The 25,781-nt window shown below is 39.2% G+C and overlaps 3 protein-coding genes across 6 annotated transcripts in view; 1 reads left to right on the forward strand and 2 right to left on the reverse strand.

Moving 5' to 3' along the window:
- Window positions 1-13,440, reverse strand: part of phactr3a (phosphatase and actin regulator 3a) — a 36,850-nt gene extending 23,410 nt beyond the window's left edge. For all 3 annotated transcript variants that reach the window (XM_059333412.1, XM_059333411.1, XM_059333410.1), the window contains exon 1: window positions 13,179-13,440. In XM_059333412.1, the coding sequence (XP_059189395.1) occupies window positions 13,179-13,281 (103 nt within the window). In that variant the 5' untranslated portion in view covers window positions 13,282-13,440. The remainder of the gene's footprint in view (window positions 1-13,178) is intronic.
- Window positions 13,441-14,719: 1,279 nt separating this feature from the next.
- On the forward strand, window positions 14,720-22,729 carry pigt (phosphatidylinositol glycan anchor biosynthesis, class T). Its single transcript, XM_059333724.1, has 11 exons — window positions 14,720-15,125; window positions 16,614-16,791; window positions 16,888-17,015; window positions 17,291-17,391; window positions 17,510-17,684; window positions 17,817-17,914; window positions 18,420-18,576; window positions 19,315-19,515; window positions 20,627-20,792; window positions 21,461-21,544; window positions 21,678-22,729. The coding sequence occupies exons 1-11, from the start codon at window positions 14,732-14,734 to the stop codon at window positions 21,925-21,927; spliced, it is 1,932 nt and encodes a 643-aa protein (XP_059189707.1). The 5' UTR covers window positions 14,720-14,731; the 3' UTR covers window positions 21,928-22,729.
- A 1,106-nt stretch (window positions 22,730-23,835) lies between these two features.
- Window positions 23,836-25,276, reverse strand: wfdc2 (WAP four-disulfide core domain 2). 2 transcript variants are annotated; one of them, XM_059333726.1, is made up of 4 exons: window positions 25,142-25,276; window positions 24,801-24,944; window positions 24,528-24,665; window positions 23,836-24,447 (listed from the first exon to the last, which is right to left on the reverse strand). In XM_059333726.1, the coding sequence occupies exons 1-4, from the start codon at window positions 25,242-25,244 to the stop codon at window positions 24,314-24,316; spliced, it is 519 nt and encodes a 172-aa protein (XP_059189709.1). In that variant the 5' UTR covers window positions 25,245-25,276; the 3' UTR covers window positions 23,836-24,313. The 2 variants fall into 2 exon arrangements, with proteins under 2 accessions (XP_059189709.1, XP_059189708.1); XM_059333725.1 differs by lacking the exon at window positions 24,801-24,944 and having other exon boundaries at window positions 25,142-25,273.
- Window positions 25,277-25,781: the final 505 nt, after the last annotated feature.

Here is a 25,781-nt window from a genome sequence, read left to right on the forward strand (position 1 = left end):
ACTAGAACAGGATGCCATAATGTGCAGTGGTGTGTGCAAAGCTGCTACTCCTAAAGGGGAACACAAAAGTGAGTAAAAATAGCGTGACATTTTTCACCATGTTATTGTCCAAAAAGCTGTGTTTATCCCATGTGCTGGACCTCAAATAGATCACGCCTGACCAGGATGAACAGTGGCCAGCAGCCCTTTTTGTGACTCCAGACAGTACAGACACGAGTCAGTGCGCTAACTGTCCAGTAACCTCATTTGTCATGGACATATGGATATACTTAAAGAGGCCAGGCGTTACATGCATGGTCCTATTTGTCATTATGCCATGTAATAACCATGTCAATAGCCATGTCATGCATATCATGAAAGACATACTGGGGACATGGGGAAGTTATGAGAGAAACAAGCTGAGCCAATGCCAGCAGTAGCTGTCTGCAGAACTGCATTGGAGTAACACTCAATTTTAACATGAAACTGGTTTATTCAGCGTATGTACCTGTTTTCATCACCTGGTTTATTTGTTTTTGAGATTCAATATCGCTGTGGATAATTTGGCTGCTGGTAAAAACCTCCTGAACAATGAGTAATGAAGGAATCCTAACTGGGAAAAGCTGACTGCAGGTGCTACAAGCTGCAGCTGGACCATGTTAAAACTGCATATTTTGGCATTGCTTTGATTGAGAGACCTTTAGTGGCAGAAAATTACATGTTGCGTGTTGGAAGCAAAGTATTGGCTTCATCCCTCCATCTAAATTATAAATACCTACAAGTAGATCCAAATCTAGATCTCTGAAAAGATGTCAATAGAAAAAAATGTTGCTGTTTTGAACATTTGTTTTGGTCTGGAGCAAAAATGAGTCAGCCCTCCAGTAGAATCTGTTGTGAGAGCTGTCTGAGACTGATGGCAGGCAGGAAAACTGTCCACAAAAGATTTTGCCCAGTTACACAAACACATTCACTTGTGTGACCACACACTTGCAGCTTTCCTGCAGTGACTCAACACAAGAGAGATGCTGCCATGGTTTTTTTTAAAGAAGAAAAAAAGACATTATCTGGTAGCCAAACAAGTTTGGGCCATAAGTGTTGATGGAGAAGTTGCTAGAAGCCAGTCACTCACTCATCAATAATGACCACAAACTCTGTACTACAGGCTTGGCCACAGTTCTAATAGCAGTTTTAATGGGATTGGATTTGAGCTTTTGGCTTACATGGATGTATGGGATGATTAAATTAAATGGAATTTGTGCCTGGATCTGCACAATGTGCTTTCCTCATTAATGTGTCATCGGTGCAAAAGAAAAAAAAATAGCTGGGTCTCTTTCCCAGCAGATCATGAGGCGGCTGAGTCGAAGGCATCTGTGGAACAGGACAGACTTATCAGCACACAGAACACGGCTCCGCTCGGTTCAGCAGCCTGCTGCAATGCACAGGCTGGAGCTGTCCATGGTGCTGAAACTCACTCTGCTATAATACCAGAAAAACTCAAGTCCAATATCACTCCCTATTAGCTCCCTGGTGCTATACATTTCCTTCCCACTGTTTTGAGTTTTAAAATTATAAGTGTAAAAATCATCCACATTATTTGCTAGAGGTTGGGGGAAAAGTTGATACATAGTATTGCGATATTTTGCGTGGCAATATTATATCGATTCATGGCCATTTATCGATATTTAGCGTTCTGCCAGCAGTATTTTCGCCTTTTTTTTCTTTTTTTCAGGATATCATGTCTGGACGTTGTTGAAATAATGCTGCAAAGTTTGGCATTTTTTTGACGTTTCATTGTGATTTTCAAGGCAGTCATGTGACCCCTGACTGTGTGTATAATTGTCATTGAAGAGAAATAAAAAGACTGAAGTGAAATTAATAGACTGAGAATTTTCTCTTTCTCTTTCTTTCTCTTCAATTACATTTAATTTTGTGGACACAAAATGCAGTTAAACAGTTAAATCACAATATATTGTATCACGATACTCACCATATTGCAAAATGCTAAATCGTATCGTAACACAAGTATTGTTTACTCTACTGTAATCAAAACAGATTGTCACTCCTCAATATCCACCAGTTGCATTCACCACAGTGGGGCTTCAGCAAACAGTGATTTTTATTATTGACCTATTGAATCTGCTGGTTATTTCCTCCAATAATCCATTAATTATTTAGTCAATGAATGTCCAAAAACAGTAAAGAAAATCTTCCCAGTTCCCAGAGCCCCAAGTGACACCTGATTAACGGTTCAAATCCCAACTCAATCTACAACCAGAAGGGAACTTGGAGAGTGCAAACCTCCACCAATGCAATACCCTGTCTCTGCCCTGTTATTACAATCTGCTCCGAAATGTAATGGCCTTCTCTTAAGCCTGTGCTACACCCTTCCACTAAGTTTCATGAGAATCAAGCCAGTAGTTTTTCTGTAATCCTTCTGACAAACAGGCAAAAGCAGCAAATCTTCACATCGGAGAAGCTGGAACTGGAGGATATTTGACATTTTTGCCTGATGAACAAGTGAAGTGATTAATCATTTCAGCTCTACACTATAGATTTATACAGTTATGTGACAATGATGGAGCAAAAATGATTATGATCCATAAGTCATGAAGTGTAATCCACTGCTGATTTTCTGTTTGTGTGAATGTGACATGAATATTTTTAGGTTTTGACTGTTACTGTTAAAAAAACAAGCAATTCAAATACATCACCACAGACTCTGGGAAATAAGACGGGGCTTTTTTCAAAATGTAATTAAAAAGTTGACTAATTCATTAAAAATATAATCAAAAGATTAAACAATAATGAAAATAGTGCTGTAGTGCTTTCTGAATGTCATCATATTACCCTTTATAGTGGACTTAAATCACCCCACAATGCAACCTAATAAGTAATGTTAATTTAATTTGGTCAGGATTTATCTGCCATCATGCATTGTGCAGAAAGAAAGCTTACGTTAGTATTATCTGAAATTGTTTTTTTTACTGTGCCTCCATAGCACAGTATGTACTACTTTTGTTAAAAAATGAGTCAGTGATGATGCAAAAACGATGATTTACAGGCTATGCACTTTTCCCTGTACATACATTTCAAAATATAGCTCAAACTGTTAGTGTGTAGGGAATATTAAGTGATTTCGAACGCAGCCAAGGAATCTAACTCTCCACTCACTTCCCTCCCAGCTCCTCTCTTCACTTCACACACAGTCGGTCCAACAACACAATGAAAAGCTTCGATTCATTTCCTTTTTATGACTGTATTACTTGGAGTACAGTTATCTGATCTGGCTATGTATTTAATTTACCATCTCCTGAGAGGCCCTGCGGAGATGTTCAATAATACTGTAGTGTAAGTGCCTATAAAAACAGTCACTCTATGGAAGGCTTCACACCACTTCCTCTCATCTCTGCGGTTGTTTAAAGTCTGTCAGTCTGGCTCATCATACCTCCCTTACGTTAGAAGCTTTACCTGCCTCTGGCTCGTCTACTTTCTCACTCCAGCCTTAATTTATGCCTGCCTGTCCCCTATGTTTCTCCGCTGCAGACAGGAGCGTTTATCGGTGATGGGGCTCGGGACTCCCCTCTGCCCTCTTCATCTATCTCTGACTGGATCTGGCAGGTTCGTTAGGAGAGAGGGACACAGCGGCTATGAACAGGTGTGGGGATACAGCACATCGATTTATGAGTGTCTCTGAGGTGGGAGCAAGAAGATAAATAGGACTTTAAAAAAACAAACTTTTGTGTCATACAGCGTTGCTTAAAGCATCTTTAATCAATAGTTTTGTATTAATTGTGAATCACATGACGACTACATACAATTATGATCAGATGGAGATTATAGTGTCTTTTAGCCAATTGTTTTGGTTTTACAGCATGGAACTGTTATGCTTCACTTTCACGGCTATCAATAGAGTCATTTTTGGGCAGCTGTTGCCTTTTTTTTAATACAAAACAGACAATGTTACAAGCTGGTGGACAGGGGGATATTTTGGTGTTAGAGTGGGAGATATTTTTCCTCAGGGGTTGGTGGAGAACAAAATACGATAAAAAAATAAAAAATAAAAATAAAAAATACAGCTATAATGGTTTAAGCAGGCAGCAACCTCCAGGTCTGAGCAATGAGGCAAATCAGGAAGTGCCTTAAGCTGCATTCTACCGAAAATTACAACAGGGGGCGCTGATGGCGGCTGCAGAAGCATTTCGGTCCATTCATTTCAATACAAAATGAGAAAACTTCTCACTTGATTTATTACCTCAGAAATTTTTTTTTAGGACAACACTATGGTCTCAATCACTAGTAAAAAATCTTCTTCAAGACAATCTGATGTTAATAGTTCAAATAATGGCCCCATGTAGCATGCAGTGACTACGTCCATGATTATTTATACAGTCTATGGATTTAACACATAAATTATGGATTTGCATGTTTTAGAATATTAATCATGAATCGCATACATTTTACATGCTCACCATTTCTAAGAAGGATTTGCTCGCTTCCATGCAGCCTGTCAGGAAATAAGTATAAACTGTTCAATACAAGATGCTTGTGCTGAAATCACTTTTTTATTAAATTGAAGTCTTTTAATAGAGACTTCATCTACAAACATTTAGACGTAATTTACTCTTACTCTTTTTTCTGACTGGATTTATTATCTTTGGATTTTGAATTGTTAGTTTGAAAATGACACCATGGGAACAACAAACAACTGACGGAATCATCAAACAATAACAGAGATGAATGGGTGATGAAAATGAGTTGTAGCACTACAAGAAAATAGCAAACTTGAATGATATTGTTTTTTAAATAATGTCCCTGTTTGCTTAGTGTTTGTCTTTAATGATTTTAATTTTGTGACTAAATATAATTTATATATTCTGCAGCAAGTCAGTCATGTAAATCTCAGATCTCAGAGCTTCACTGAATGCATCTCCAAAGCAGTACTTGCTCACAACAATAACTGAACTAAATAAATCCAATCCAATGTTCCCCATAATGACTGATCTATCTCGAGCATCTTCAAGTCTCTTCAAGTTGATTCTTGTATTTTTATTGCCATGAATGGCTGAACGGAACAAAGACAACAAACAATGTAGAAGTGCAAGTGAAGTAAATGAGAAAAAAATCCACCTTAAGTCTACATGGAAAACTGTTCAGTTCTGGAGTTGCAGAGGCTTTCTAAATCAGACCCACACAGCCTCTTTGTTAATGGTCTCTTGTAGACTATCCATCATCTCAACATGACCAGTTAGCAACAGGGACAACTTCTTGGCTTTTCTTCAACACAGGCCAGCTCCTCCTCCTCATCTTTTTCTCTCCTTGCTCTGTTTCCCTCTCCTCCATCTCCTTTCTGCCTCACTAATTCACTCTCCTCTCCTTTTCTTCTCCTTTCCACCAAAAAACCCCATCTCCACTGTTCTGCAGACTGGATACCCAGAGGAATTCGCCCTCTTAGCACTTTACCCTTCACAGTGTAGTGCATGCAACTTCCTGAACTCCACTTAACCTCAGCCTTTAAAAGACTAAGTAGCTCCATTACATGCTGCCTTTATGCTGGGGTCTCTGACAGGTGTTGGGGGCTGCTTGGATCTTCATTCTCTGTTCTCCAAGGGTTTAATCTGTTGAACTGTCTCACTGTCTGGTTCTAGCATATTCTGGCTGTGATTTTGTGATTGCTTTCATTGCACGAGTCTGCAGACCTGTCAGTTCTCCAGCAGATCAATGCACACTCGGATGCACACACCAAAAAATCACGCAGACACGTAGGTGAACGCATGCAAACAACACATGGCTCAAGCACTGTCAAATTCCTAATCTGCTACCGCATCCACAGGGAGCAGGCGTGATGTAGGGCTTTTGTTGTTGTTGTTGTCGTCATTTTTTGTGCTCCATTTTAATGGGCGGCTGAAATACAGTGCAGGCGTCCACAGAGAGTGGAGCTCAACAAGGCGTCCAGATGCAGCTTATCCCCATTCACTACTCAGCAGCCATGGATCCACAATGTGGCAATGCAGTTGGTTCAACATACAGTTATGTTTCAGACAGAGAGAAGAAAGGAACACAAAAAAATGCCAACTGTCTGGCAACAGCTTCTCAAATACAAGTATGAGCCACAGTTTTATATCATTGTAAATTAAATATTCATTGGTTTGAGACAGTTGATTGGAAAAAAACAAGACAAAAACTTGGTAATGAAATCGTGACGATTATTCTGACTAATTTTTTCCTCCCACAACTCTTTGACATTTTACAAATCAAACAATGAATTATACAAATTGTAGATGGACTAATAAACTATATTTGGTGCAGCACAGTCTAAGAGACAGTGAAGAAGAGATTTATCTTCCAGTCATGATGGAAAGTAACTAAGTTTACTCAAGTACTGCACTTACAATTCCATTATACAAGGTTACTCATAAAGTTGGAATAAAATACTTTTTACCTCTTTCAATGAAATGATTGTGACAATGTGATTTATTCTTGACAGATAAAGTGTATATCTTCTCAAAACTTTATTAATTAATCTCTTCCAGACATATCACAATGAAAATAAAAACCACAATTAACAGGAGGATTGTGTCTGAAAACAAAATTATTCCAACTTTATGGGTAACCATGTATTTTACCTTCTACTTCTACTCCACTACAAATCAGGCAAATATTGTAATTTTTACTCTCCTACATTTATTCATACAAAATGCATGATTGATGCATTTTTTTTTATAAATACTGCATTATCTGAAGTATTTCAAATGAGCTCCAACTTCACCAGCTGCAATATTAAAGTGATACAAAGATTAATACATCAGTAATTATAATTTCAATACTATAACATACATTATTCTAAATGGGCTGAGTACTTCTTCCACCATTGCTTTGTAATTCCAACAAAGGTATTACAATAATATCTCTTACGGAAATAATCCATTGTGGGGGACAGTGTTGCAAATCAGTGGGCGGCTTTGCATTATGGCAATATTTATTTTCTAATCAATGTAATGAAGTGCCTTGATTGTCAAATATGTTATACTTGATTCCACACAAAAAACATCCCAACTTGTTATTTTCACTTCATAAACAATTTCCAATTAAATTCCCAGAAGCCTAACAATACCAGTAATCAGATGGGTGACGGATTCAAGGAAAAACCCAACATTAAAAGAAAGTAATAAAAGTAGGAAGCTGTAAGAAAAAAAAAAGAAATAATAAGAAAAGCTTCAATTCTTCTTGGCATCGATTCTCCAAGAATGTCAGTGAAGGGATGAAACCATTCAACAGATATTCCTTCATATGTGTGTGGAGAAACTAACACGTTGCTCTGAAAGGTCTGATGACTGTGAAGGCTGCAGCATATGACTCATATTATTTTAATTAAACCATTTAGTGACTCCTCGTACCCCGTTCCATATAGAATGAATCATTTATTCTGATTTGTTATATAGGTGACTATTATTGTGTAAAATAATATATAATGTTACAAAACATAAAGAGTTTGATGACTGAATCAGTCAGTGCTTGTAGAGATGGACCGACACATAGTAAAATTATTAAACCATTGTTTTCTTCAATGTCTTGTTCATTTTGATACCCTGACAACTAAAGGTACATTTGTTTGGACAAATACAATGATAACAACAGAACTAGCTCATAAGAGTTTAATTTAAGAGCTGATATCTAGCCATTTTCCCTGGTTTTCCTGATGATAACCAAAATCATTATCAAGAAAACCATGGAAAATGGCTAGATATCAGCTCTTAAATTAAACTCCTGTGCGTTTAGTTGTACCAGGCATTAAAATGAACAAGAAATTGAAGAAAAATGGTGTTCTAATATTTTTCCATGACTGTAAGTGACTATTATTGTGTAAAATAAGATATAATGTTATACAACATAAAGTGTTTCATGACTGAATGAGTCAGTGCTTGTAGCGATGGACCGACAGATATGTATCACTATCTTAACGTACAGTTTTCCTTTGCTTCCCACAGTCCATCAATTAATAATAACAACTAAACTTTTCATGACAGAGATATCTTGTTTGGCAAACAGGAAGCTTCTCTCAGACTCTGGATGGCTGAGTGCTTCTCCTTGGCCTCTGTGGGGACCTCTCTCCTGTAGCACCAAGGAGGAGAGAGATAAATAGTTCTCCAGTGGCTACTCCTAACAGGTGGCCTTGACTGACTCACAGTCCCTTAAGGCTGACCGTGACGAATGAGTCGTGACGCTGGCGTGAATTGCAGCTTCGCTACTGGAAATGGGAAGTAAGAGCTTAATGAGGCAGAGATTCGCTTAGGTGCAGGTGGTTCTTCTGTTCTCATGATTTAATGCAGCTACAGTGTTTCCTGTAAGCTTGCTATCATCTCTGTGTGCATGTGTTTTATTGTGTTCTGCTTGATGAACAATTAAAAAACAAAAGAGCACAAGCAGAGGAGAGGGAAATGTACTTGATAATCAACATTGCATCACATGGAGACTTGGCCAGAAAGCAACAAGCCCCCCATAAACTGTGAGATTTATGGCTGCATCTAATAACTATCTTCATTACCAGTTAATCTGCGGATTATTTTCTCAATTGTTTTGTTGATAAAATGCCATAAATAATAATTAATGCCCATAATAATTCCCCAGAGGTAAATATCTTCATATATATTGTTTTCTCCATCCAACAGTCGTTTATTGCGATATAAATCAGAAAAGCAGCAAATCCAAATATTTTTGCTTAAAACAAATTACTCAAAAAAAAGATCAGTTATCAAAGTGTTGCCAATGAATGGCCTGACATTCACCTAATCAATTAAACAGCTAATTGTTTCAGCTTTAAAATATATTACAGATCTCAAAAAGATGCAAATATTAATATAGCTTATTATATTACTGTATTTATAAGATCACTTTAAATTTAAAATTTAAATTTAAGAACTCCCCTTTAACATTTCCCATACTAATAACACAGTTATTGGCATTTAATTTCCCTCGCTTTCCTTTATTCAAAGGTTTCAATTTGTATTTTTGCTTCGTAACACTGACAACCTGGCCAAACATAGACAGCGTGATGTCATATCGAGGTATTTACAGACTTGCACTGTGATAGAGGAATTCTTTTCTGGTGTCTGATTCTCACTTCTTCCCACTTTCTTTAGACTGAAAAACTTCTCACCTCTCAGTCACAGTTTCTGTTGTTTTATCCACTTACCACATATGATCCACAGCTGAATATAACAAGTTTCTAGTATCTAGAGGAGGCTGACAGTCATTCAGAAAAATAGAAAGAATGGAAAAGAGTGTTGTGAGGTTTGCTTTCTTACTGGCAGTTAAATGGAAAGATAAGAGTGGATTGGCACCAAAAAATAGGTGCCAAAGCCTGGAAACAGGGGGAAACGGCTAGCCTGTCTTGGGACCAGCTGCCGGAAATATTCTGGTACATAGCCATTTGTTTTTTATGGTGCTAGTAGGTGGATTTTGGTAGCTTTTGGACACTGTTTATTGTCTTTATGCTAAGATAAGCTAAGCTAAGCTAACATTTTTTTGGCAGTAGCTTCATATAAAGTGGTTTCTATCTAATATAGATACACTGGAAACAGTGGATGGATGGATGGATGGATGGATGGATGGATTTAATTTCATGCTACAGCAAGTCATTCCCATCTTACAACCAGCTTGCATCTTTCCTGTGTTACTCATACCATTTTGCATCCCTTATGACTTCTTCATTTTCATAACAAAGTTCTAGTTAAATGGGGAGCACATTATATAAGACCCACTGACTCAGAATTTCTCATATTTACTCATCAAGGGCTCAGCATAGGGGAGGTATTATGTACTAGACATTGCTCTTGTTTTGGGTGAGTCATCGTCACGGCTCAATATTAGCTTTCCCAGGGTTTGATGTATCTCCTTGTTCATTAGGGGGGCTCCACTTATATCTACAATCCTCAGAGATTCTTCTGATGTCAGATCTGAGAGGATTATCCAGGTGTCAGTCGGGCCGGCAAAGGAGGATGAGACCTAAAAGATCCCTGATCAGTTGGCACGTGGGATAAGAGACATTGTACGATAACTGAACAATTTTGGTCTGACTGTTTGCAGGTTAAAGCCGCCATGTGAACTGAGATCCTGCATGTTGAAGTCGCCTTCAGGAAGATGGCAAACTCAAGGGACACTGTTTTTTCATTACCACCTCCAAGGAGATTATGTTTTTGGTTACATGATTACAGAAAAACTACTCGCCCAATTTCCATAAAACTTGGTGAAAGTTTAGCATGACTGGGAAAGGACTTATTAAGTGTTGAATCTGAATCATGGGCAATTGCATAAATCTTTTTTCACTTGTGCTAACATTGCAAGATACAGTTACATTCATGCAGTGTTAAAATTATTTAAAAAATTAGCTCCTTTTTAACATTTCATTGCTCATTGAATCCTTTGCTCTTTGTTGACACGCAAATACTGGAAACAGTTATCAATGTGATGTCTAAATGCTCAATACCTCTTCTTTATAGCGTTTATGCCAGTTTACAGCCTAAAGTTCATGAAGGCACCAAAGCTAGAAGAACTTCCCAACTTGGGAAATGGGACGATCCAAGGAGCATGTGAATGCACCATTGGCCTTGGTGGAAGTCTGCCTTTCTAGTTTCTAGAAAAAAAACAATGTTCTCTCTGAATTATTACCACATTTTTTTGTTATGTAGGGTCTCAAAAGTCTTTGATAATTTGTTTCTTCATTTTGTAAAATGGGAGCAAACATTTCTTGCTACTCAAGGTGGAGAAATGTTGCTTTACTGTCTTGTATCATTGTACAATATGTTGAATATTTTCTATTAAATTGAGTGTTTATCAGACAAAACAAGCAATCTGAAGACATCCTCTTTAGCACTTGGAAGTTGTGAGCATGTTTTATTATTTTATTACATTATTACATAAGCACTATTTGTGTCTATATACTGAATTATTTCTGATATTTCTACTCTGCTCTCAAATGACTTCCTGCCTAAATCTTCCTCAATGGTGTTTCTCTCTCTGTGTACATCTTTCTATAGGGCAGAGGAATTACTCAGTGGAATGAAGCCAAAGGGACAGCCCTGCTTGGACACGATCCCTGTCCGCAAAGCTTCAAGGTGTCCTCTCCACACCATTACCTTGTTCGACACTCCGCAATGACTAAGTGGAAGTTTGAGCGAGAGTGACATTTTATTAGCAGGAGAATTTAAAGGGTCCTTGTCTGAACAAACTGACTAAACAAGTTTTTATGCTGCTGCTCCTGTTACCAGACTTATGTTTCGAAATAACTGTGAAATATTTATCAACAGCTCAAAGAGGATGTCTCCATTCAGTTTCCACAATACAAACTCTAAAAGATTATAGCAGCAATAAGAGATAACAGTATTGAGCCTAAGCACTTTGAAATGTTGCACTTAATAAAAAGTAGAATTGGATTGTTGGATGGTTGGATTGACTTGTCCTGCTGTATCATTACTGCACCCTCATTCAAGAGAAAACATTGCTTTGATTCTGTGTGATGGGCAACTGTGACTGCTGTCTCTATTGACTCTCCTCCCCAGTGTTGAGTAAGTGGATGAATACAGTGTCAGCCACTGCAGCTGCAAGGGCCACTGTGTTGGGGGAAAAAGGCAGCCTTTGCCAAAGTAATCCTTTGGCAAAGACTGGTGTCCCAGACGCTAGCGCAGTGATGATCCACACAGAGAGGGGGCGGGGGCGATGTTGTGTACTTTGGGTCACCAGACACTGACATTGTCCTTGCAGTGTATTGACAACTGTATTCACATCTTTGACAGTAATGCAGATGTGCATATTCCAGAAAAAGAGCCTGATATCCAGTGTTCCCTGATAGCTTTTGCCCTCATCACAAGCACTGACTGATGTGCCAAGCTGCTGTGTTGTTTATTCAGGTGTGTCAAAGACCCACTGTGGCATTATCACATCCTCATGTGTGAATTAAACCAGCCATAGGAGGGTTGAAATCAGCAAGGGTCCATTAAAAATGTGCTATGGGCAGTTGATGACTGCAGACAGGTGTGATTTGAGAGATGAAAAAAGACAAGCAACATTAGGGAGCAGTTGAAAGGTGAATGACACAGTTTTTTTTCTGAATCATTCAGTGAAGTACCCTTCATGTGCGTAAAACTCACCATGCGTGGGAGTAAAAGGCTATGACTCCTACCAAACCCACACAACATGACCAAAAATAGCCTCACTTACATAAAAAATCAAACCATGTATTTGCACTGAATCCACTGTTTAATTCAAGAGTGAGGAGACATTTACAACAAGGAGCACATGAAGTCTGTTTGCAGGAGTTCATCAGGGAAGTGCAGAACAGGACTGCTCCCTGGTGTTCTCCTGTTATTAATGAACGATCAATTCATTATTCCATATGCAGAGGGAGGAGTAACACACCACAGATAGATAAACAAGGGCTCCATGTTGGAGAGCACACCTGCAAGGATGCATGAACTGGTGAGATCGCTTGTGAATGCATGGCTGTGCTGAACTGGGGGATATTTCCACCCATAGCCTACATCACGTGTTCAGCCGGTCATTGATCACAACAGTGGTCATTTCAGTGTGGGGGGGAGCGGGGATGGGTCGTCAGACAGAGCTGTCAATATGGCAGAGCTATAGGCAAAAAAATGCATATGCATTTTGAAAATCCAACACACCAAAACCCATGTGTCTCCTAAATAACGAGACTATAATGGTGGCTTGGATAAGACAACAAATACGCTCAGCCTAGCATCATGGACCACACATGCATGCGGATTTTGTGACGATAAGCGCTCCAAAGGCTGGTTGGCATTTTGCAGAAAGCAATAGATAGTATAAATGTTGCAGGCATTAATATGGTATTAAACGGCCTACACGCTGATTCCTGAATACTACTTGCAGCCATAACAGCCCAATAGGCTACAGGCGTCTTTATAACGCGCAAATCTGGAGGCATGCAGCCATTCATAGACGCTGATATAGCACATTCATTTTCAATTTGCAGCTCCACGATTTAGTACAGCCTGTATTTTACGTCCAAGGTTGGAAGCATATGCGCTAATTATCCCTTGGTGTTCCGATATCCCACTGGGCAGGCAATGATGCTTTTTGGAAACCGCTGCATCGCCAAACAAGCGGAAACATAAAAACACTGAAGCATATAGCAAATATATATCCAGACAATGACGCGTCTATCTTACCTGTGCCATGAGCCAAATCGATGCCCGGTTCGGTGAGTATGTTCGGGTCACTTTGAGATCTGCCTCGTTGCAGACAGCCGTCTAGTCCATCCGATGTAGCCATGGGGAGACAGCACAGGAATCCTGAATAAAATATTGAAAACCCAACCAGAGGCAGGCAAGGTCAGGAGGAAAAGCAGCGAGCGAGTGCAGATTTAATTCGCTCTGACAACAGCCGCTTTGAGCATCTACCAGGGAGCCATGGCTGAGGAGAAATTCCGTGTGTGTGTGTGTGTGTGTGTGTGTGTGTATGTATGTGTGTGTGTGCGTGTGTGTCTGGGCTGTGTGCGCGAGGATGTGTGGATGTGGGAGGGGTGATATGCCCCCGATGATGCCCGTCCCTGTCCAGCAACACGACAAAATATACAACATACCAGCCAACATGCTGCACATATTCATATATATTTTTTTGAGATATTCTAATTAATATTTATGTATTTTATGGCGATAACTTAAAGGCAACGAGTGCCCTTTTATGCTCCCCCATCACATCGTTTATTTAGGGTCCGTAAGCTTTACTATATGTTTAAACAGCCACGGTATCGCTATAAAATGCCATATTAAGTCGAGCAAGCATCGTAATAGGCTCATTTAGATAATTTATATGACATTGCATGTAATTGGTTAATTAGATGAAACACACTACATGCAATGGTCACCTGATGATGTGCATTCGCTGTACACATATACAGAAATAAATTATTTAGCGATATTTATTTATATTCTATGTATTTTAATGTTCGTATTGTTTAACATTTTCTTCTATGCCTTCACAAAGCATTGTATGTGCATTCATATAGAAGAATGCACAAATCTGTTTTTTACGATACGACGTTATTACGTCAAAAGAAGCGCGACATGCATACTGTGAGAAGCACAATGAAATTAAAACTACAAATCTAAATCCAAATCAAATCAATGTATGAAAAGCATTATTAAGATATACAGCCATGTTCATTTTAATTCCTGGAACAATTAAGGCACATTTGTTTGGACAAATATAATGATAAGAACAAAAATAGCTCATAAGAGTTTCCATGGTTATCTTGATATTGACCAAAATCATTATGAAGGAAACCATGGAAAATAGCTAGATATCAGCTCTTAAGTTAAACTTTTATGAGCTATTTAATTGTTATCATTATAGCTGTCAAAACAAATGTACCTTTAGTTGTATCAGACATTAAAATAAACAATAAATTGAAAAAATGTGGTCTAATAATGTTTTCCATGACTGTGGATAACTATGCCACCGCTGCCACATTAAACATAACTTCTACACTCTACACCATGTGCTTAGAATAATTGCTTGGATTAAGGTAGATAATGGTTACAATGGTAGATAATTCCTTATTAGTACCTTCTCGTAAAATATTATAAAATGACAATATTTTGCTTAAAACAAAGACGGTTCACATCAGTGCCACAGCAATACATATGGAGGCAGTTCATTGGCTGCTTTCACGTATGACGCGCCAATGCGGAAGTGAGGCACTGTCCGCCGTAGCAGAAAGATGGCAGCTCTCAGGTGCAGCTACTCGGCTCTGCTGCTTATTCTTTGTAGTTTGTCAGTGTTTACCGTCGCAGACAGCCAGGAATCGACACTAACTGACCACCATGCCACTAGTCCGCAAACAGCCACAGAAAAAGCGACACAAACGGCCGAGCAGCCCGCGGTGGAGGAGAGGCGATGGGAAGCTACTGAGGTTGAAGAGGAGACTCCGGGTGATGCTACAGCCGACACACAGGACGCTCCTGCCCCTGAAACCGCAGCCCCCTTCCCCGTACCAAAGCCGAAAGATGATTTTCAGGAGGAATTGGTCATCAGGCCGCTGCATTCAGGAGATATTTACGCCAGCTTCCAGTTCCGCACCCTGTGGGAGACTGACTTCATGAAGGGAAACAAAGGTAAGCTAACTGTTAGCACTGAGTACACACCCCGTTCACTGTGACAAAATGATCCAGTAAGTCATTATCATGAGAAAGTATCTCAATATATTGATTACGTGAAGCAAAATAAGGTGAAACCTTATCAAAAATGAGTTTGTATGTTTAAGAAAGTATCACATATTGAGATACTAAGTCATTATATTAAGAAAGTATGTCAAAATATTGATTTAGTGAATCAAAATAATGTGAAACCTCGTCAAAAATGAGTTTGTATGTTTAAGAAAGTTTCACATAATGAGATACTAAGTAATTATTAAAGAAAGTGTCTCTTTGTAATGAGTTACAGCATCTTTATTTACAGCACTGTTAGCACTGAGTACACATGCCATTCACTCTGAGTCAGGAAGAGACATGCTGTTTATTCTTATTGTAACAGAATGCAAACTTTCAAACCCTCCACGTCATTGATCAATTCAGATTAATGCTATGGTAGCCCAGTTCTGTTCTGTTAATGTGATGACAAAATGATCCAGTAAGTCATTATAATGAGAAGGTATCTCAAAATATTGATTTGGTATGGCAAAATAATGTGAAACTTTATCAAAAATGATTTTGTATGTTATAAGAAAGTATCACATTTTGACATACTAAGTCCTTATTTTAGTAAGTGTCTCTTTCTAATGAGTTACAGCATCTTTATTTACATAATTTCCTAGTTTTAAAATGGGCTTCAATATATTTCATGAAATATGGGAGTGGTTTGGAGTTGTGTTAGTTATGAAGTGTTTAATGTTCATTATTCAAACTTGTAGCACCCTATCATGCAATCATTTCCTGATAACATAATGACGCCTAAAATGTAATAGAATTTGCACTTTACTTGATCGAAAATGTAATAATGCCCAATAATGTAATAACTTCACCAATAATGTAATACAATATCCTGACTGATACTGTAATAACAATTTTACCAATAATGTTATACCTTATGACTTTATATACTTATAAACATAACAGGTACGTTTAGGGAAGAGTTACCTGGGGTCTCCAGTGCTGCTCAGAAGCTTATCTGAGCTGGAATTCTATCAGTCAGGATATTTTATTACATTTTGGTGAAGTTATTACATTACTGGGTTTTATTACATTTTCAATCAAGTTAATTGCAAATTTTTATTACATTTTCAGGCGTTATTACATTATCAGGAAATTATTACATTTTAGGCTGCTACAAGGCTTCTAACTCTGATGATTATAGGGAAAAGATTATATTCTAAAACATGTTTTTTTTTTTTTTATTCAGTTATGAATAAAAAACTTTGTGTCCTCTTATTGGCAGTAAAATAGCTTAAAATTCTTAATGTTGTTTATAACAGGAAAGATCTGTTCCTGTATAAATACGTTTTAAATTTATATATACTTTAGTGAAGTAAAATTGATAAGACAGATGTACCGTACACATTGCTCACCATACCCCTAAACTGTAAAATGTTCTATTGTGTTTTTCAGTGTCCCACTACCGGCTCTTTCCCAAGTCTCTGGGCCAGGTCATCTCCAAGTTCTCGGTGCGCGAGCTGCACATCTCCTTCACCCAGGGCTACTGGAGGACCATGCAGTGGGGGCAGCCCTTCCTGCCGGCCCCTCCTGGGGCTGAACTCTGGGTCTGGTTCCAGGACTCTGTGACAGAGTGAGTATGGCCCTCTGGTGGAGGTGAAATAGCTTTTCTGTCTTTGTGGATTTGTAAGAAAAATGTTCATCTGTATTTTTTTGTTGCACTTTTTAGTGTCGACGGCACGTGGAAGGAACTGACAAATGTTTTGTCGGGGATCTTCTGTGCTTCACTGAACTTCATTGACTCCACCAACACTGTTCAGCCCAGTGCATCCTTCAAACCGCTGGGCATAAGCAACGGTACAGACCGGCTTCACCAATCTCCCAAATAAGAGATTGACACTTAAAACTCATGCAGCATGAACAAGAAAAATATTTTCGACACATAAATATAGATGTAAACAATGCATACTTAAAAAAATATCCTTTTCAAATGTTTGATGAGGAAGAAAATGCACTTAACACACTTTTTTTTAGCTCAAGGATACACACAAAGTGTTGCATATAATGTACACAGATACTGTCAAAGATGCTTTTCATTACTTATAGACTGTTTTTTTGTGTTGAATTTGAAGTGTCGGACCACCGCTTCCTTCGCTATGCCACCCTCCCACGAGAGATTGTTTGCACTGAGAATTTGACACCCTGGAAGAAACTCTTGCCATGTGGATCCAAGGTGTGTGTGTGTGTGTGTGTTCCAAACAAGCACAGCAGAACTCAAATATTAGGTGTGCATATTTCTTCAGCTAACTCAGTTTCTTCTGTTTCTTTATGTGGCCATGTTGCACTTGCAGGCTGGTCTTGCTGTCCTGTTGAAGTCGGAGAAACTCTTCCACAGCAGTTTCCATTCCCAGGCAGTGCACATCAGACCCGTGTGTCAGGACTGGCAGTGCAAAACCACATCCTGGGAGCTGAGACAGACGCTAAATGTGGTCTTTGACCTGTACACTCCTGGACAGGGCAAACGAGGTGAGCAGAGAACATTGTTCCTGCATTCTTCCCACAATTAACCTTAGAGTTCAAGATTTTTTGTGTTTTGCAGTAGATAAATTTGATGTTGCCTCTCTTACCATAGTTAACTTGAGCTGTTTGTTCCTTCAGAGTGGTCGCTGTTTAAAATGTTCTCTCGGACGCTGACCGAAGCTTGTCCACTGGCCTCCTCCAGTAAAATCTACATCGACATCACAGACAACCCTGAGGTTTGACTCCCACATAATATGCTATCATCAATTCTAAACTAGATTAGTTATTTCCCTCCATGCAAACTTCACAGAAAGCAAAAGACGATTAGTTCTCTGAAGTGTCAAAGCAGTGAAGGTGGAACTATTTAAAGGGTCCCTTTGGAGTGTTTGACCTCTGGCAGCAGCATGGAGCTGTTTATTTTTAAGGTAGCCAGGATATGGTGAAATGCACCAACACAGACAGTTTGGAAGAAAACAATTAACACAGAAATATTGATGTAAACAATGCAGAATTTTAAATTAGAAATATATTTTTCAAATGTTAGATGAGGAATGAAATACACCTAACTTTAACTTTTAACACTAATTGTTGCATTGAATGTAAACATAATTTTTGTTTGTTTACAAGAAAACTCCATAGGCTGCCTTTTATGTATTGATGTATCAGCATGTGCAAGATATAATCTTTCTACAGTATGCATGAAGATTTGCAACACAAAACAAATTCAATGTAATTTTGCAGGGGGAGCAGTTTGAATTGAGCCCAGCCACTCCCCTGCTGAGCCAGGCAGTGGTGCTGGGGGACAGGCGGACCTTCTCTGTCTACGATCTGACCCAACCAATCACCTTTGGCACTGCGCGCTCCCTCAACCTGCTTATCCGTTGGAAATCCAGTGAGGGTGAGTGAGACCAGGCTCATACATTAGTATTAAAGGTATTTTGGCAACTTTTTTACAGATGTCCAATCAGTTTTGATGGTAAATGCAGTTGACTGAAGCCATGAATTCTTCAGACTGTGCTATATTGACCAAGAACTATTGGACATCCACACTAAAGCTGGCAGATTTTCCCTTTAACTATTCGATGCAACAGGAAGGACTATAAAGGAGTGAACAAGAATGTGTCAGTGGCCTCTGTTTTTCATATCACTGTATCTTGTAACTACTGTTCTTCTGTATTCAGTGTGATCTGTGTTTGCATTGCAATTATCATTTTATCTGCAATCTGTTCCTTTGCAACCTGTTCTCTGTTTCCAGACAGAAAGTCCTTAGCAAGTAGCAGCTGAAGCAATGTTCAGATTGCATTGCCTAACCGTTTTTACAAAACATTTTCTAAGCCAAAACGGCAAATAAGGAAACACTTCTTGTGTCCAAGATTGTTGTGATTTGTACTGAAGCCACACTGTTGCTATCTGTTCCTCAATGTTCCTTTGTTAATTTGTCAAACATGGGGGTGAACTTGCTTATTAACAGTTGTTTTTAACATATGAGAAACAGGCTGGAGTTCTGATTTCAACTGTAGTAGTCATAACTAATTTTCCAGCTCTGCTACTTCTTAAATTTGAACATATTTCCTGCTACAATGTTTCCCACGTTGTCGACTCTTAAGCCTCCTTGTCTCATCCCCTCCTCCTGCAGGTCACATGCTGCGTCCGCTGCTCCACGGTGAGCGTTACGTGGCTGGCTATGGGCTGCAGACAGGAGAGATTCACACACTGATGTACAACAACCACCCCTACAGATCTTTCCCTGTGCTTCTGCTGGACTCTGTGCCTTGGTACCTTCGTCTCTACATCCACACCCTCACTGTGACCAGCAAGGGGAAAGACAACACACCCAGTGAGTCACTTTGGAAAGCTGAGAAGTATGCATGTGCACAAAAAAAAATAACGGTGTGAAATTAACAATTACAAATGTGCCAAATGCTGGAACGGTTTGTCTATGATTGATAAATGAATGAAAGGTTACTTCTGAGATTATAGTAATAAAATTATCCTTATACAAAGAGGAATGTAAAATGAGACAAAATATTACATCAATCAAATCAAAATTACTTTATTCATCCCCGAGGGGAAATTCAGTTAGTCTGGTAGAATCTCTCGAAGAATGAGACAGCCTGATGGCTGTAGGAGTGAAGGATCTTTTGAATCTCTCCGTCCTACAACGTGATGGTGATAGTGTATTTCAATTAATATAGTAAGTGTTAAGTTACTTGACGACGAAAAAACTTCCACAGTACACCGATGTGAAAACGATTAACAAAAATCTTTTTTCCACAGTTCTGTTCTTACAAGAGTGTTCAATGTGGATTTCCCCTAATCATAAACTATAACTGCGATAAGGAAACCATGTAGCTCGGTCCTTACTCTTTCTCTTAAAGTCAAAGTAACCTGCCTTACTGCTCATAACAAAAGGTACAAAAAATAACTTCTTTTTCAAATATTATTCGTACATGATCAGAATAACATCTTATTATGTTTATCTGAATTGAACAAATTTAGATTTTAACTTAACGTAAAAACACACTGAAATTGTTCTTATTTATTAAGTTATACTTCTATAAATCTAACTTGGCTCCCACACACGGTTTTGTGGAAAGTGAAGCTTCTGTTCAAGTGAAAATAACTATTTTTTTAAATAATTATAATGCACTAACTTATTGATTACTATGCCATACTGTTGTAGTTTTTATTGCCTCTACACAGGTAGGTAAATGATTGAACCAGCTACATGAGTGACGTATATTGTACCTTCCCAGTTTCCCCAAAGAAATCATTGTTTCAGGTAATTTCATGCTGATGCATCTTTCCACCAGAAGGAGGAGAACATGAGTCATATTTCCTGTCATGAAAGCTGAAAGAAATTTTCTTGGTCAACCTACCTATTTGGTGCTTGGTTGAAATGTTTCGATGACTGTATTAAAATGAAACCTACAATTTAACTCTGCCAGGCTACATCCACTACCAGCCGTCTAAAGACCGTGTGAGGCCCCACCTGCTGGAGATGCTGGTGCAGCTTCCTCCCAACTCCGTCACCGAGGTCACGGTGCAGTTTGAGCGGGCTCTGCTCAAGTGGACTGAATACACCCCTGATCCCAACCACGGCTTCTATGTCGGGTATGCAGCATGCAGACATGTTCTCAAAACGGATTATTTTTCAGAGGTTGCTAAAAGAAGATGAAGCACGTGTTGCTTCTCATGCCCCTTCAAAAATTGAAGGTGTTGTGTGATTTTGAGGCGAGTTAGTGCTGGGTATCGCTGAGGATACCCTCAATGTGATAGAGATACCAGTAAAAAGCCTTATCTGATACTTTCTTTTCAATTCATTTGATACCCATCATGTTAATGGAAGCATTCAGTTGCGTAAAGTGCCACCACCACTCCTTCCCATCCAAATTATTTTTTACATGAATACATTACATGCTCAACTGCCAACTCCTTCAAATCATCACACCACATCACGCTTGACTTCATCACACCTCAGACTGTATGGGTTGTTGGGGGCGAATCACATTATTAAACATCGCATTATTAAAGAAGAATTTTTGTGGTGATTGGAAGAGTGCAAACTATACAAATAATATTTTTTTTCTATATCTGGGGATAAGGAAACAATGCATTGTTTGACTGGAGAAGTTAAGATGGTGATAATTAAAGGTATCATGCTCGATACCAATAGACAGTCCGAGTAAGAGTGGATGGTTTGGAAATCTGTGTTTATTCTTTGGATTTTTGCCTTTTTTCTGACTTACAAATTGACCAAAATCTGTTTTTTTAACATGCAGGTCTTCAGTCATCAGCTCTCTTGTACCCAGCATTGTCGCCATGGATACAAACAGCACTGTGGAACAGCCACTTTTCAGTAGCTTGTACGTATAACAGTTGTTTGTTTTCTAAGGGAAACTGTCTGTTTTTACTCCTCATTCATGTTTCGTTTCGGTTCCTGTAGAAAATCACATTTGTCTGGAAAGTTGAATGATCAAATTTCTCATCTCCCTCCAGTTTTCCCTGTAAAGAGGAGTCCAGCTACTTTGTGCGTGTCTATACAGAGCCTCTGCTGGTCAACTTGCCAACTCCGGACTTCAGCATGCCTTATAATGTCATCTGCCTGACCTGCACTGTGGTAGCCGTGGGCTACGGCTCGCTCTACAACCTACTGACCCGGAGCTTCCAGATAGAAGAGCCCAGCCCGGGACTGGCAAAGCGGATAGCCAACGTCATCCGCAAGATGAGGGGTGTGCCGCCACTCTGAGGCTGGACATGGACGACAGCTGGCTCTACTTTTAGAAAGGAAGTTTTCTTTTTGGTGAAAGCACTGGTAAACATGGGACATTCAGGGAAGAACTGAGTCAAGCACTGGTATGAATGTTTTTAATACGGTCAACTTGAAGGTTTTGTTTTCAAATGGAAGAAAACAAATGATTCTTTTGAACTGAAATTTGTTCAGGTATTTTCCTGCTGGCCATGGACAGGAGAATAGACATTTCCCTACTTGGATGGAAAGTCAGAGCTCTGTTATGTTTTAACAAGGAACTGATGCTGTGCAGTAGGCTGCTATGGCAACTGCATCATTGTTTGGGTTTGATTGTTTTTGTTTGTTGGGTGTTTGAAGCCATAACTCCACTACATCATTATAAATCCAGTGTCCCTGAGACATTTTGTTACTTTATTATGTTCCTGCACATACGAGACTGGTGGCCTTAAACAGCATTACCCGAGTTCCTCAGGGGTGAGAAAGAAAAAGGACGATCACCTTTGGTCTCATACTGTGGTCCTGACCTGTTGATTGCTATCTTCCTGCTGGGAAAGATGAAACAAAATTAGCCTCCAAGTCAGAATCAGAATTAGTCAGAATTTACGTTATTTATGACAGGATTTTTAATTACTCCTAAGACAATATAGGACATCCAGTGGTACCCTCTGTTTATTTAAAAGTCCCTGATTCATTTTTGTTATCTCACGCTTGTTTTATAGTATGATTAACATATGAGAAAAGAAGAGATGCCCACAAAAATACTGAAAAGTTACCAAACCATAGCATTACATGTTTGGAACTACTTTCGTAGTTCCAAACTACTTGTTCAATATAAAAAGGGAACAGCCCCTGCTACCAAAAAAATATATTTTGCACTTGTTGGATGCATGCTTGAATGTTAATTACGATTGTCAGCAGGTCTCTCCATAATTAATCGCCTATAGTTTGTCGGATTGTTATCTCATTCACTCATCAGTACAATGCAGTTGAAGTGCTTCTTATAGCGAATTATGGAAGTTCATAGTACCCTACCATGAAATACTACCATGCATCTGTTTGTTAAACCTTTTGTTATGTTTGTCTGCCTAGAAGTCCACTCTGGCTCACTTGCTGTGAAAAAAGTGTGCAGAACGTGAGTATGCGAAGCGGTACCATATGTGGGACGAAACTTAAATGTTCTTTATTGCCTTTTCAATAAACCGAAACACCTTTCCGTCATTTCATTCACATTTTCTAGCTGTTAAAGAACGTACGCTGTTCAAAACTGCATGAGAGCTGGAGCTGAGTTACTTCCCACTGAGTGCCCACATTTTTGTGTAAACAAACTTGGCCCCACTTCTGGCACACTCTGAGAGAGCAAACACAGACGTCTCTATGTTTGGCCGGTCAACGATTCTCAGCCCCGCACATTTGGCAAAAGCATGTAACAAAAACAAAGGAAAAAGCAGCATTCCAGATAAACGATGTTCATTTGGTCAGCTGTGAACTATGTTATCCCTCCATTAATTAGATACACATAGTCAGAACATACCTCAGCCGGCTGGGTTTAGAGGATGCATATCTTCAGTTAGAAAGTGTCTTTTCACAGCTCTCTGTGACACAGCCTTCACTTCATTCAGCACATATTTGTGATTAGCTTGACAAATACACTTTTGTGAATTACAAAAATAGATTTGGCTGTTTATATAATCAATTTCAGCTGCAACAGTGTTGAAACCTTTCAGAAGCAGACATTCTTGGCCACCTCTTTAAATAGTCCTGTGTCTGCCAGTAACCACTTTCCATTCTTGGCATATTTCATCAGTTGTTTTTTCAACCGAACTCTCGTTTAAAAACCTCCCATAAATGTAACCTGTGAAACTCGAGACCTACAAGCAGCAAGGTGATGAAAACATAAAACATGTCTTCTCTTGGAAACATTTATTGGTTGAAATGCAAATTGTTCTATAAAATCTAAAAGGAATTGATATATAAGTATAGTACATTTTTCATCCGTTTAGAATATTCTAGAAGATACAATATCAGTACTCATACAGAAACATAAAATGACCTGAAATAATATGTTGTAAACTAATCAAGGTAAAATTCAAACACACTATTAATGGTGCCCTATCAACCTTCCTCCATGTTATTCTGTAGTTCTTTCTTTTCCAAATGTAGGGTACTCAACTATAGTACAGACATAAAATGGCATCTTAACAGTATAAAGAGTCAAACTTTGTGCAAACCAGTGCTCAAATATTGTACCAAAGTGTGCTACTACGGAGTAGAAATGGTAAAAAGAAAGAAAAAAAGTGAACATAATACATTTTCTGAGTTGAGTTGTTGCATTAGAGAAACCAACCAAGTGCTCCTCATGTATCTGAGTCCCTGAGCTGTGTGATCAGCAGGGCTCAGTGCAGGCATGGCCGCAGGTTGTCTTGCAGCACTTCTGCTCTCCTGGACACTGGCCATCATGATAGCAGTACTCTGCACACATGGGGGTTCCCTGGGGAAGAGGGCAGCGGCCCCGCTTCACTGACAAGACAAAAACAAACACAGTGTCAACACACCATGTGATTGCACAGACACAACGGGAACCATTGTTCACATCTGACCTTTGTAGGGTTCAATGCAAGCATGTCCACATCCATTGCTGCAGCACTTCTCATCATTGGGGCAGTCACTGTCATTGGAGCAAAATTCAGCACACATTCCTACACCCCAGTTCCTGCGAGGACACACTCCTGGCTTGGCTGAAGGGGAAAAGAGAAATTAATATATACAAAGGGGGCTACGACCTGAAATTTAAAAGTGTCCATGCTTGATTCTCGCGCCTGTCACTGAGAAGATGGCCCACTTGAGAAAAAGTTAAACATTGTGACTCGTACTGAAAGCAGGAGGGACACAGACAGCTCCACAGTCAAAGACACAGCATTTGTGGTCAGCGGGACAGTCTTCATCACACACACAGCCCTTATGTGATGGGATAACATTAAGGAGACGTGGGCAGTGGCCTGGTTTAGGAAGAATCACTGAGAGACAAAGGCAGTGAAGCAGAACAATACAATCAGCTGCGGGGATTGGGACAACATCAATGAAGGTGCCTGGTTGCCAAACAACTCCTTTGTGGATTGAAACACACAAGCATGCACTTTTTTTTTGGAAGTCAAAATTGGCACATTATACATTAAAACACATTGTCAAATACAAATCAAACAAACATAGCTACCTGTTAAGTTGCCACCAGCTGCTGCAACAAAAACTGTGTCAAAATGCACAACTGCACCGAGAGCTAAAATCAGTGCACAAACTGTCAACCAGTGTTGCTCCATGTTAACTTCTTTCTCACAAGAATGTACTCCCGTTTGGACAAATATACCAGTACACAACCTGCAGGCTCAGCAGCAGAGAGAGGATGCTGGGTCCTTGTGCCTGTAGAGTTACATTCCTTCCTTTATAATGAGATGTGACTGCAATTTTCCCAATCAGCTGCTTCTAATCAAGTTTGTTTTGGACTTCTTGATGGAGAGTGTTCTTGTTGTTGTTGGCCAGATTCCCGGCAATTTGAAGAAACGGGCATTAATACTCGCAAAAAAAGCTAAGAAAAGTACTGCTGGGAACAAAACATGGTTTGGCTACCTAAACAGATCAATATTTGTTAAAGTGCACACTATATTTAGAATATTTTCATCCCTTTAGCTCGCCTAAAACAGCACTGTTTATGTTTACACAGCAGGAACTGAAGCCGTTCTATGCTCTCTTCAAAGCCACCAGACTCCTTTGACAAAACTAGTAATTTTTAATTTTTAACACAAGATTTGCTGGTCTACTGCTGCCTTGATTGGTTCGTTAGTTTGTATTACTGTGTG

Source organism: Centropristis striata, chromosome 5 (assembly GCF_030273125.1).
Source record: "Centropristis striata isolate RG_2023a ecotype Rhode Island chromosome 5, C.striata_1.0, whole genome shotgun sequence".
Taxonomy (NCBI): Eukaryota; Metazoa; Chordata; class Actinopteri; order Perciformes; family Serranidae; genus Centropristis; species Centropristis striata.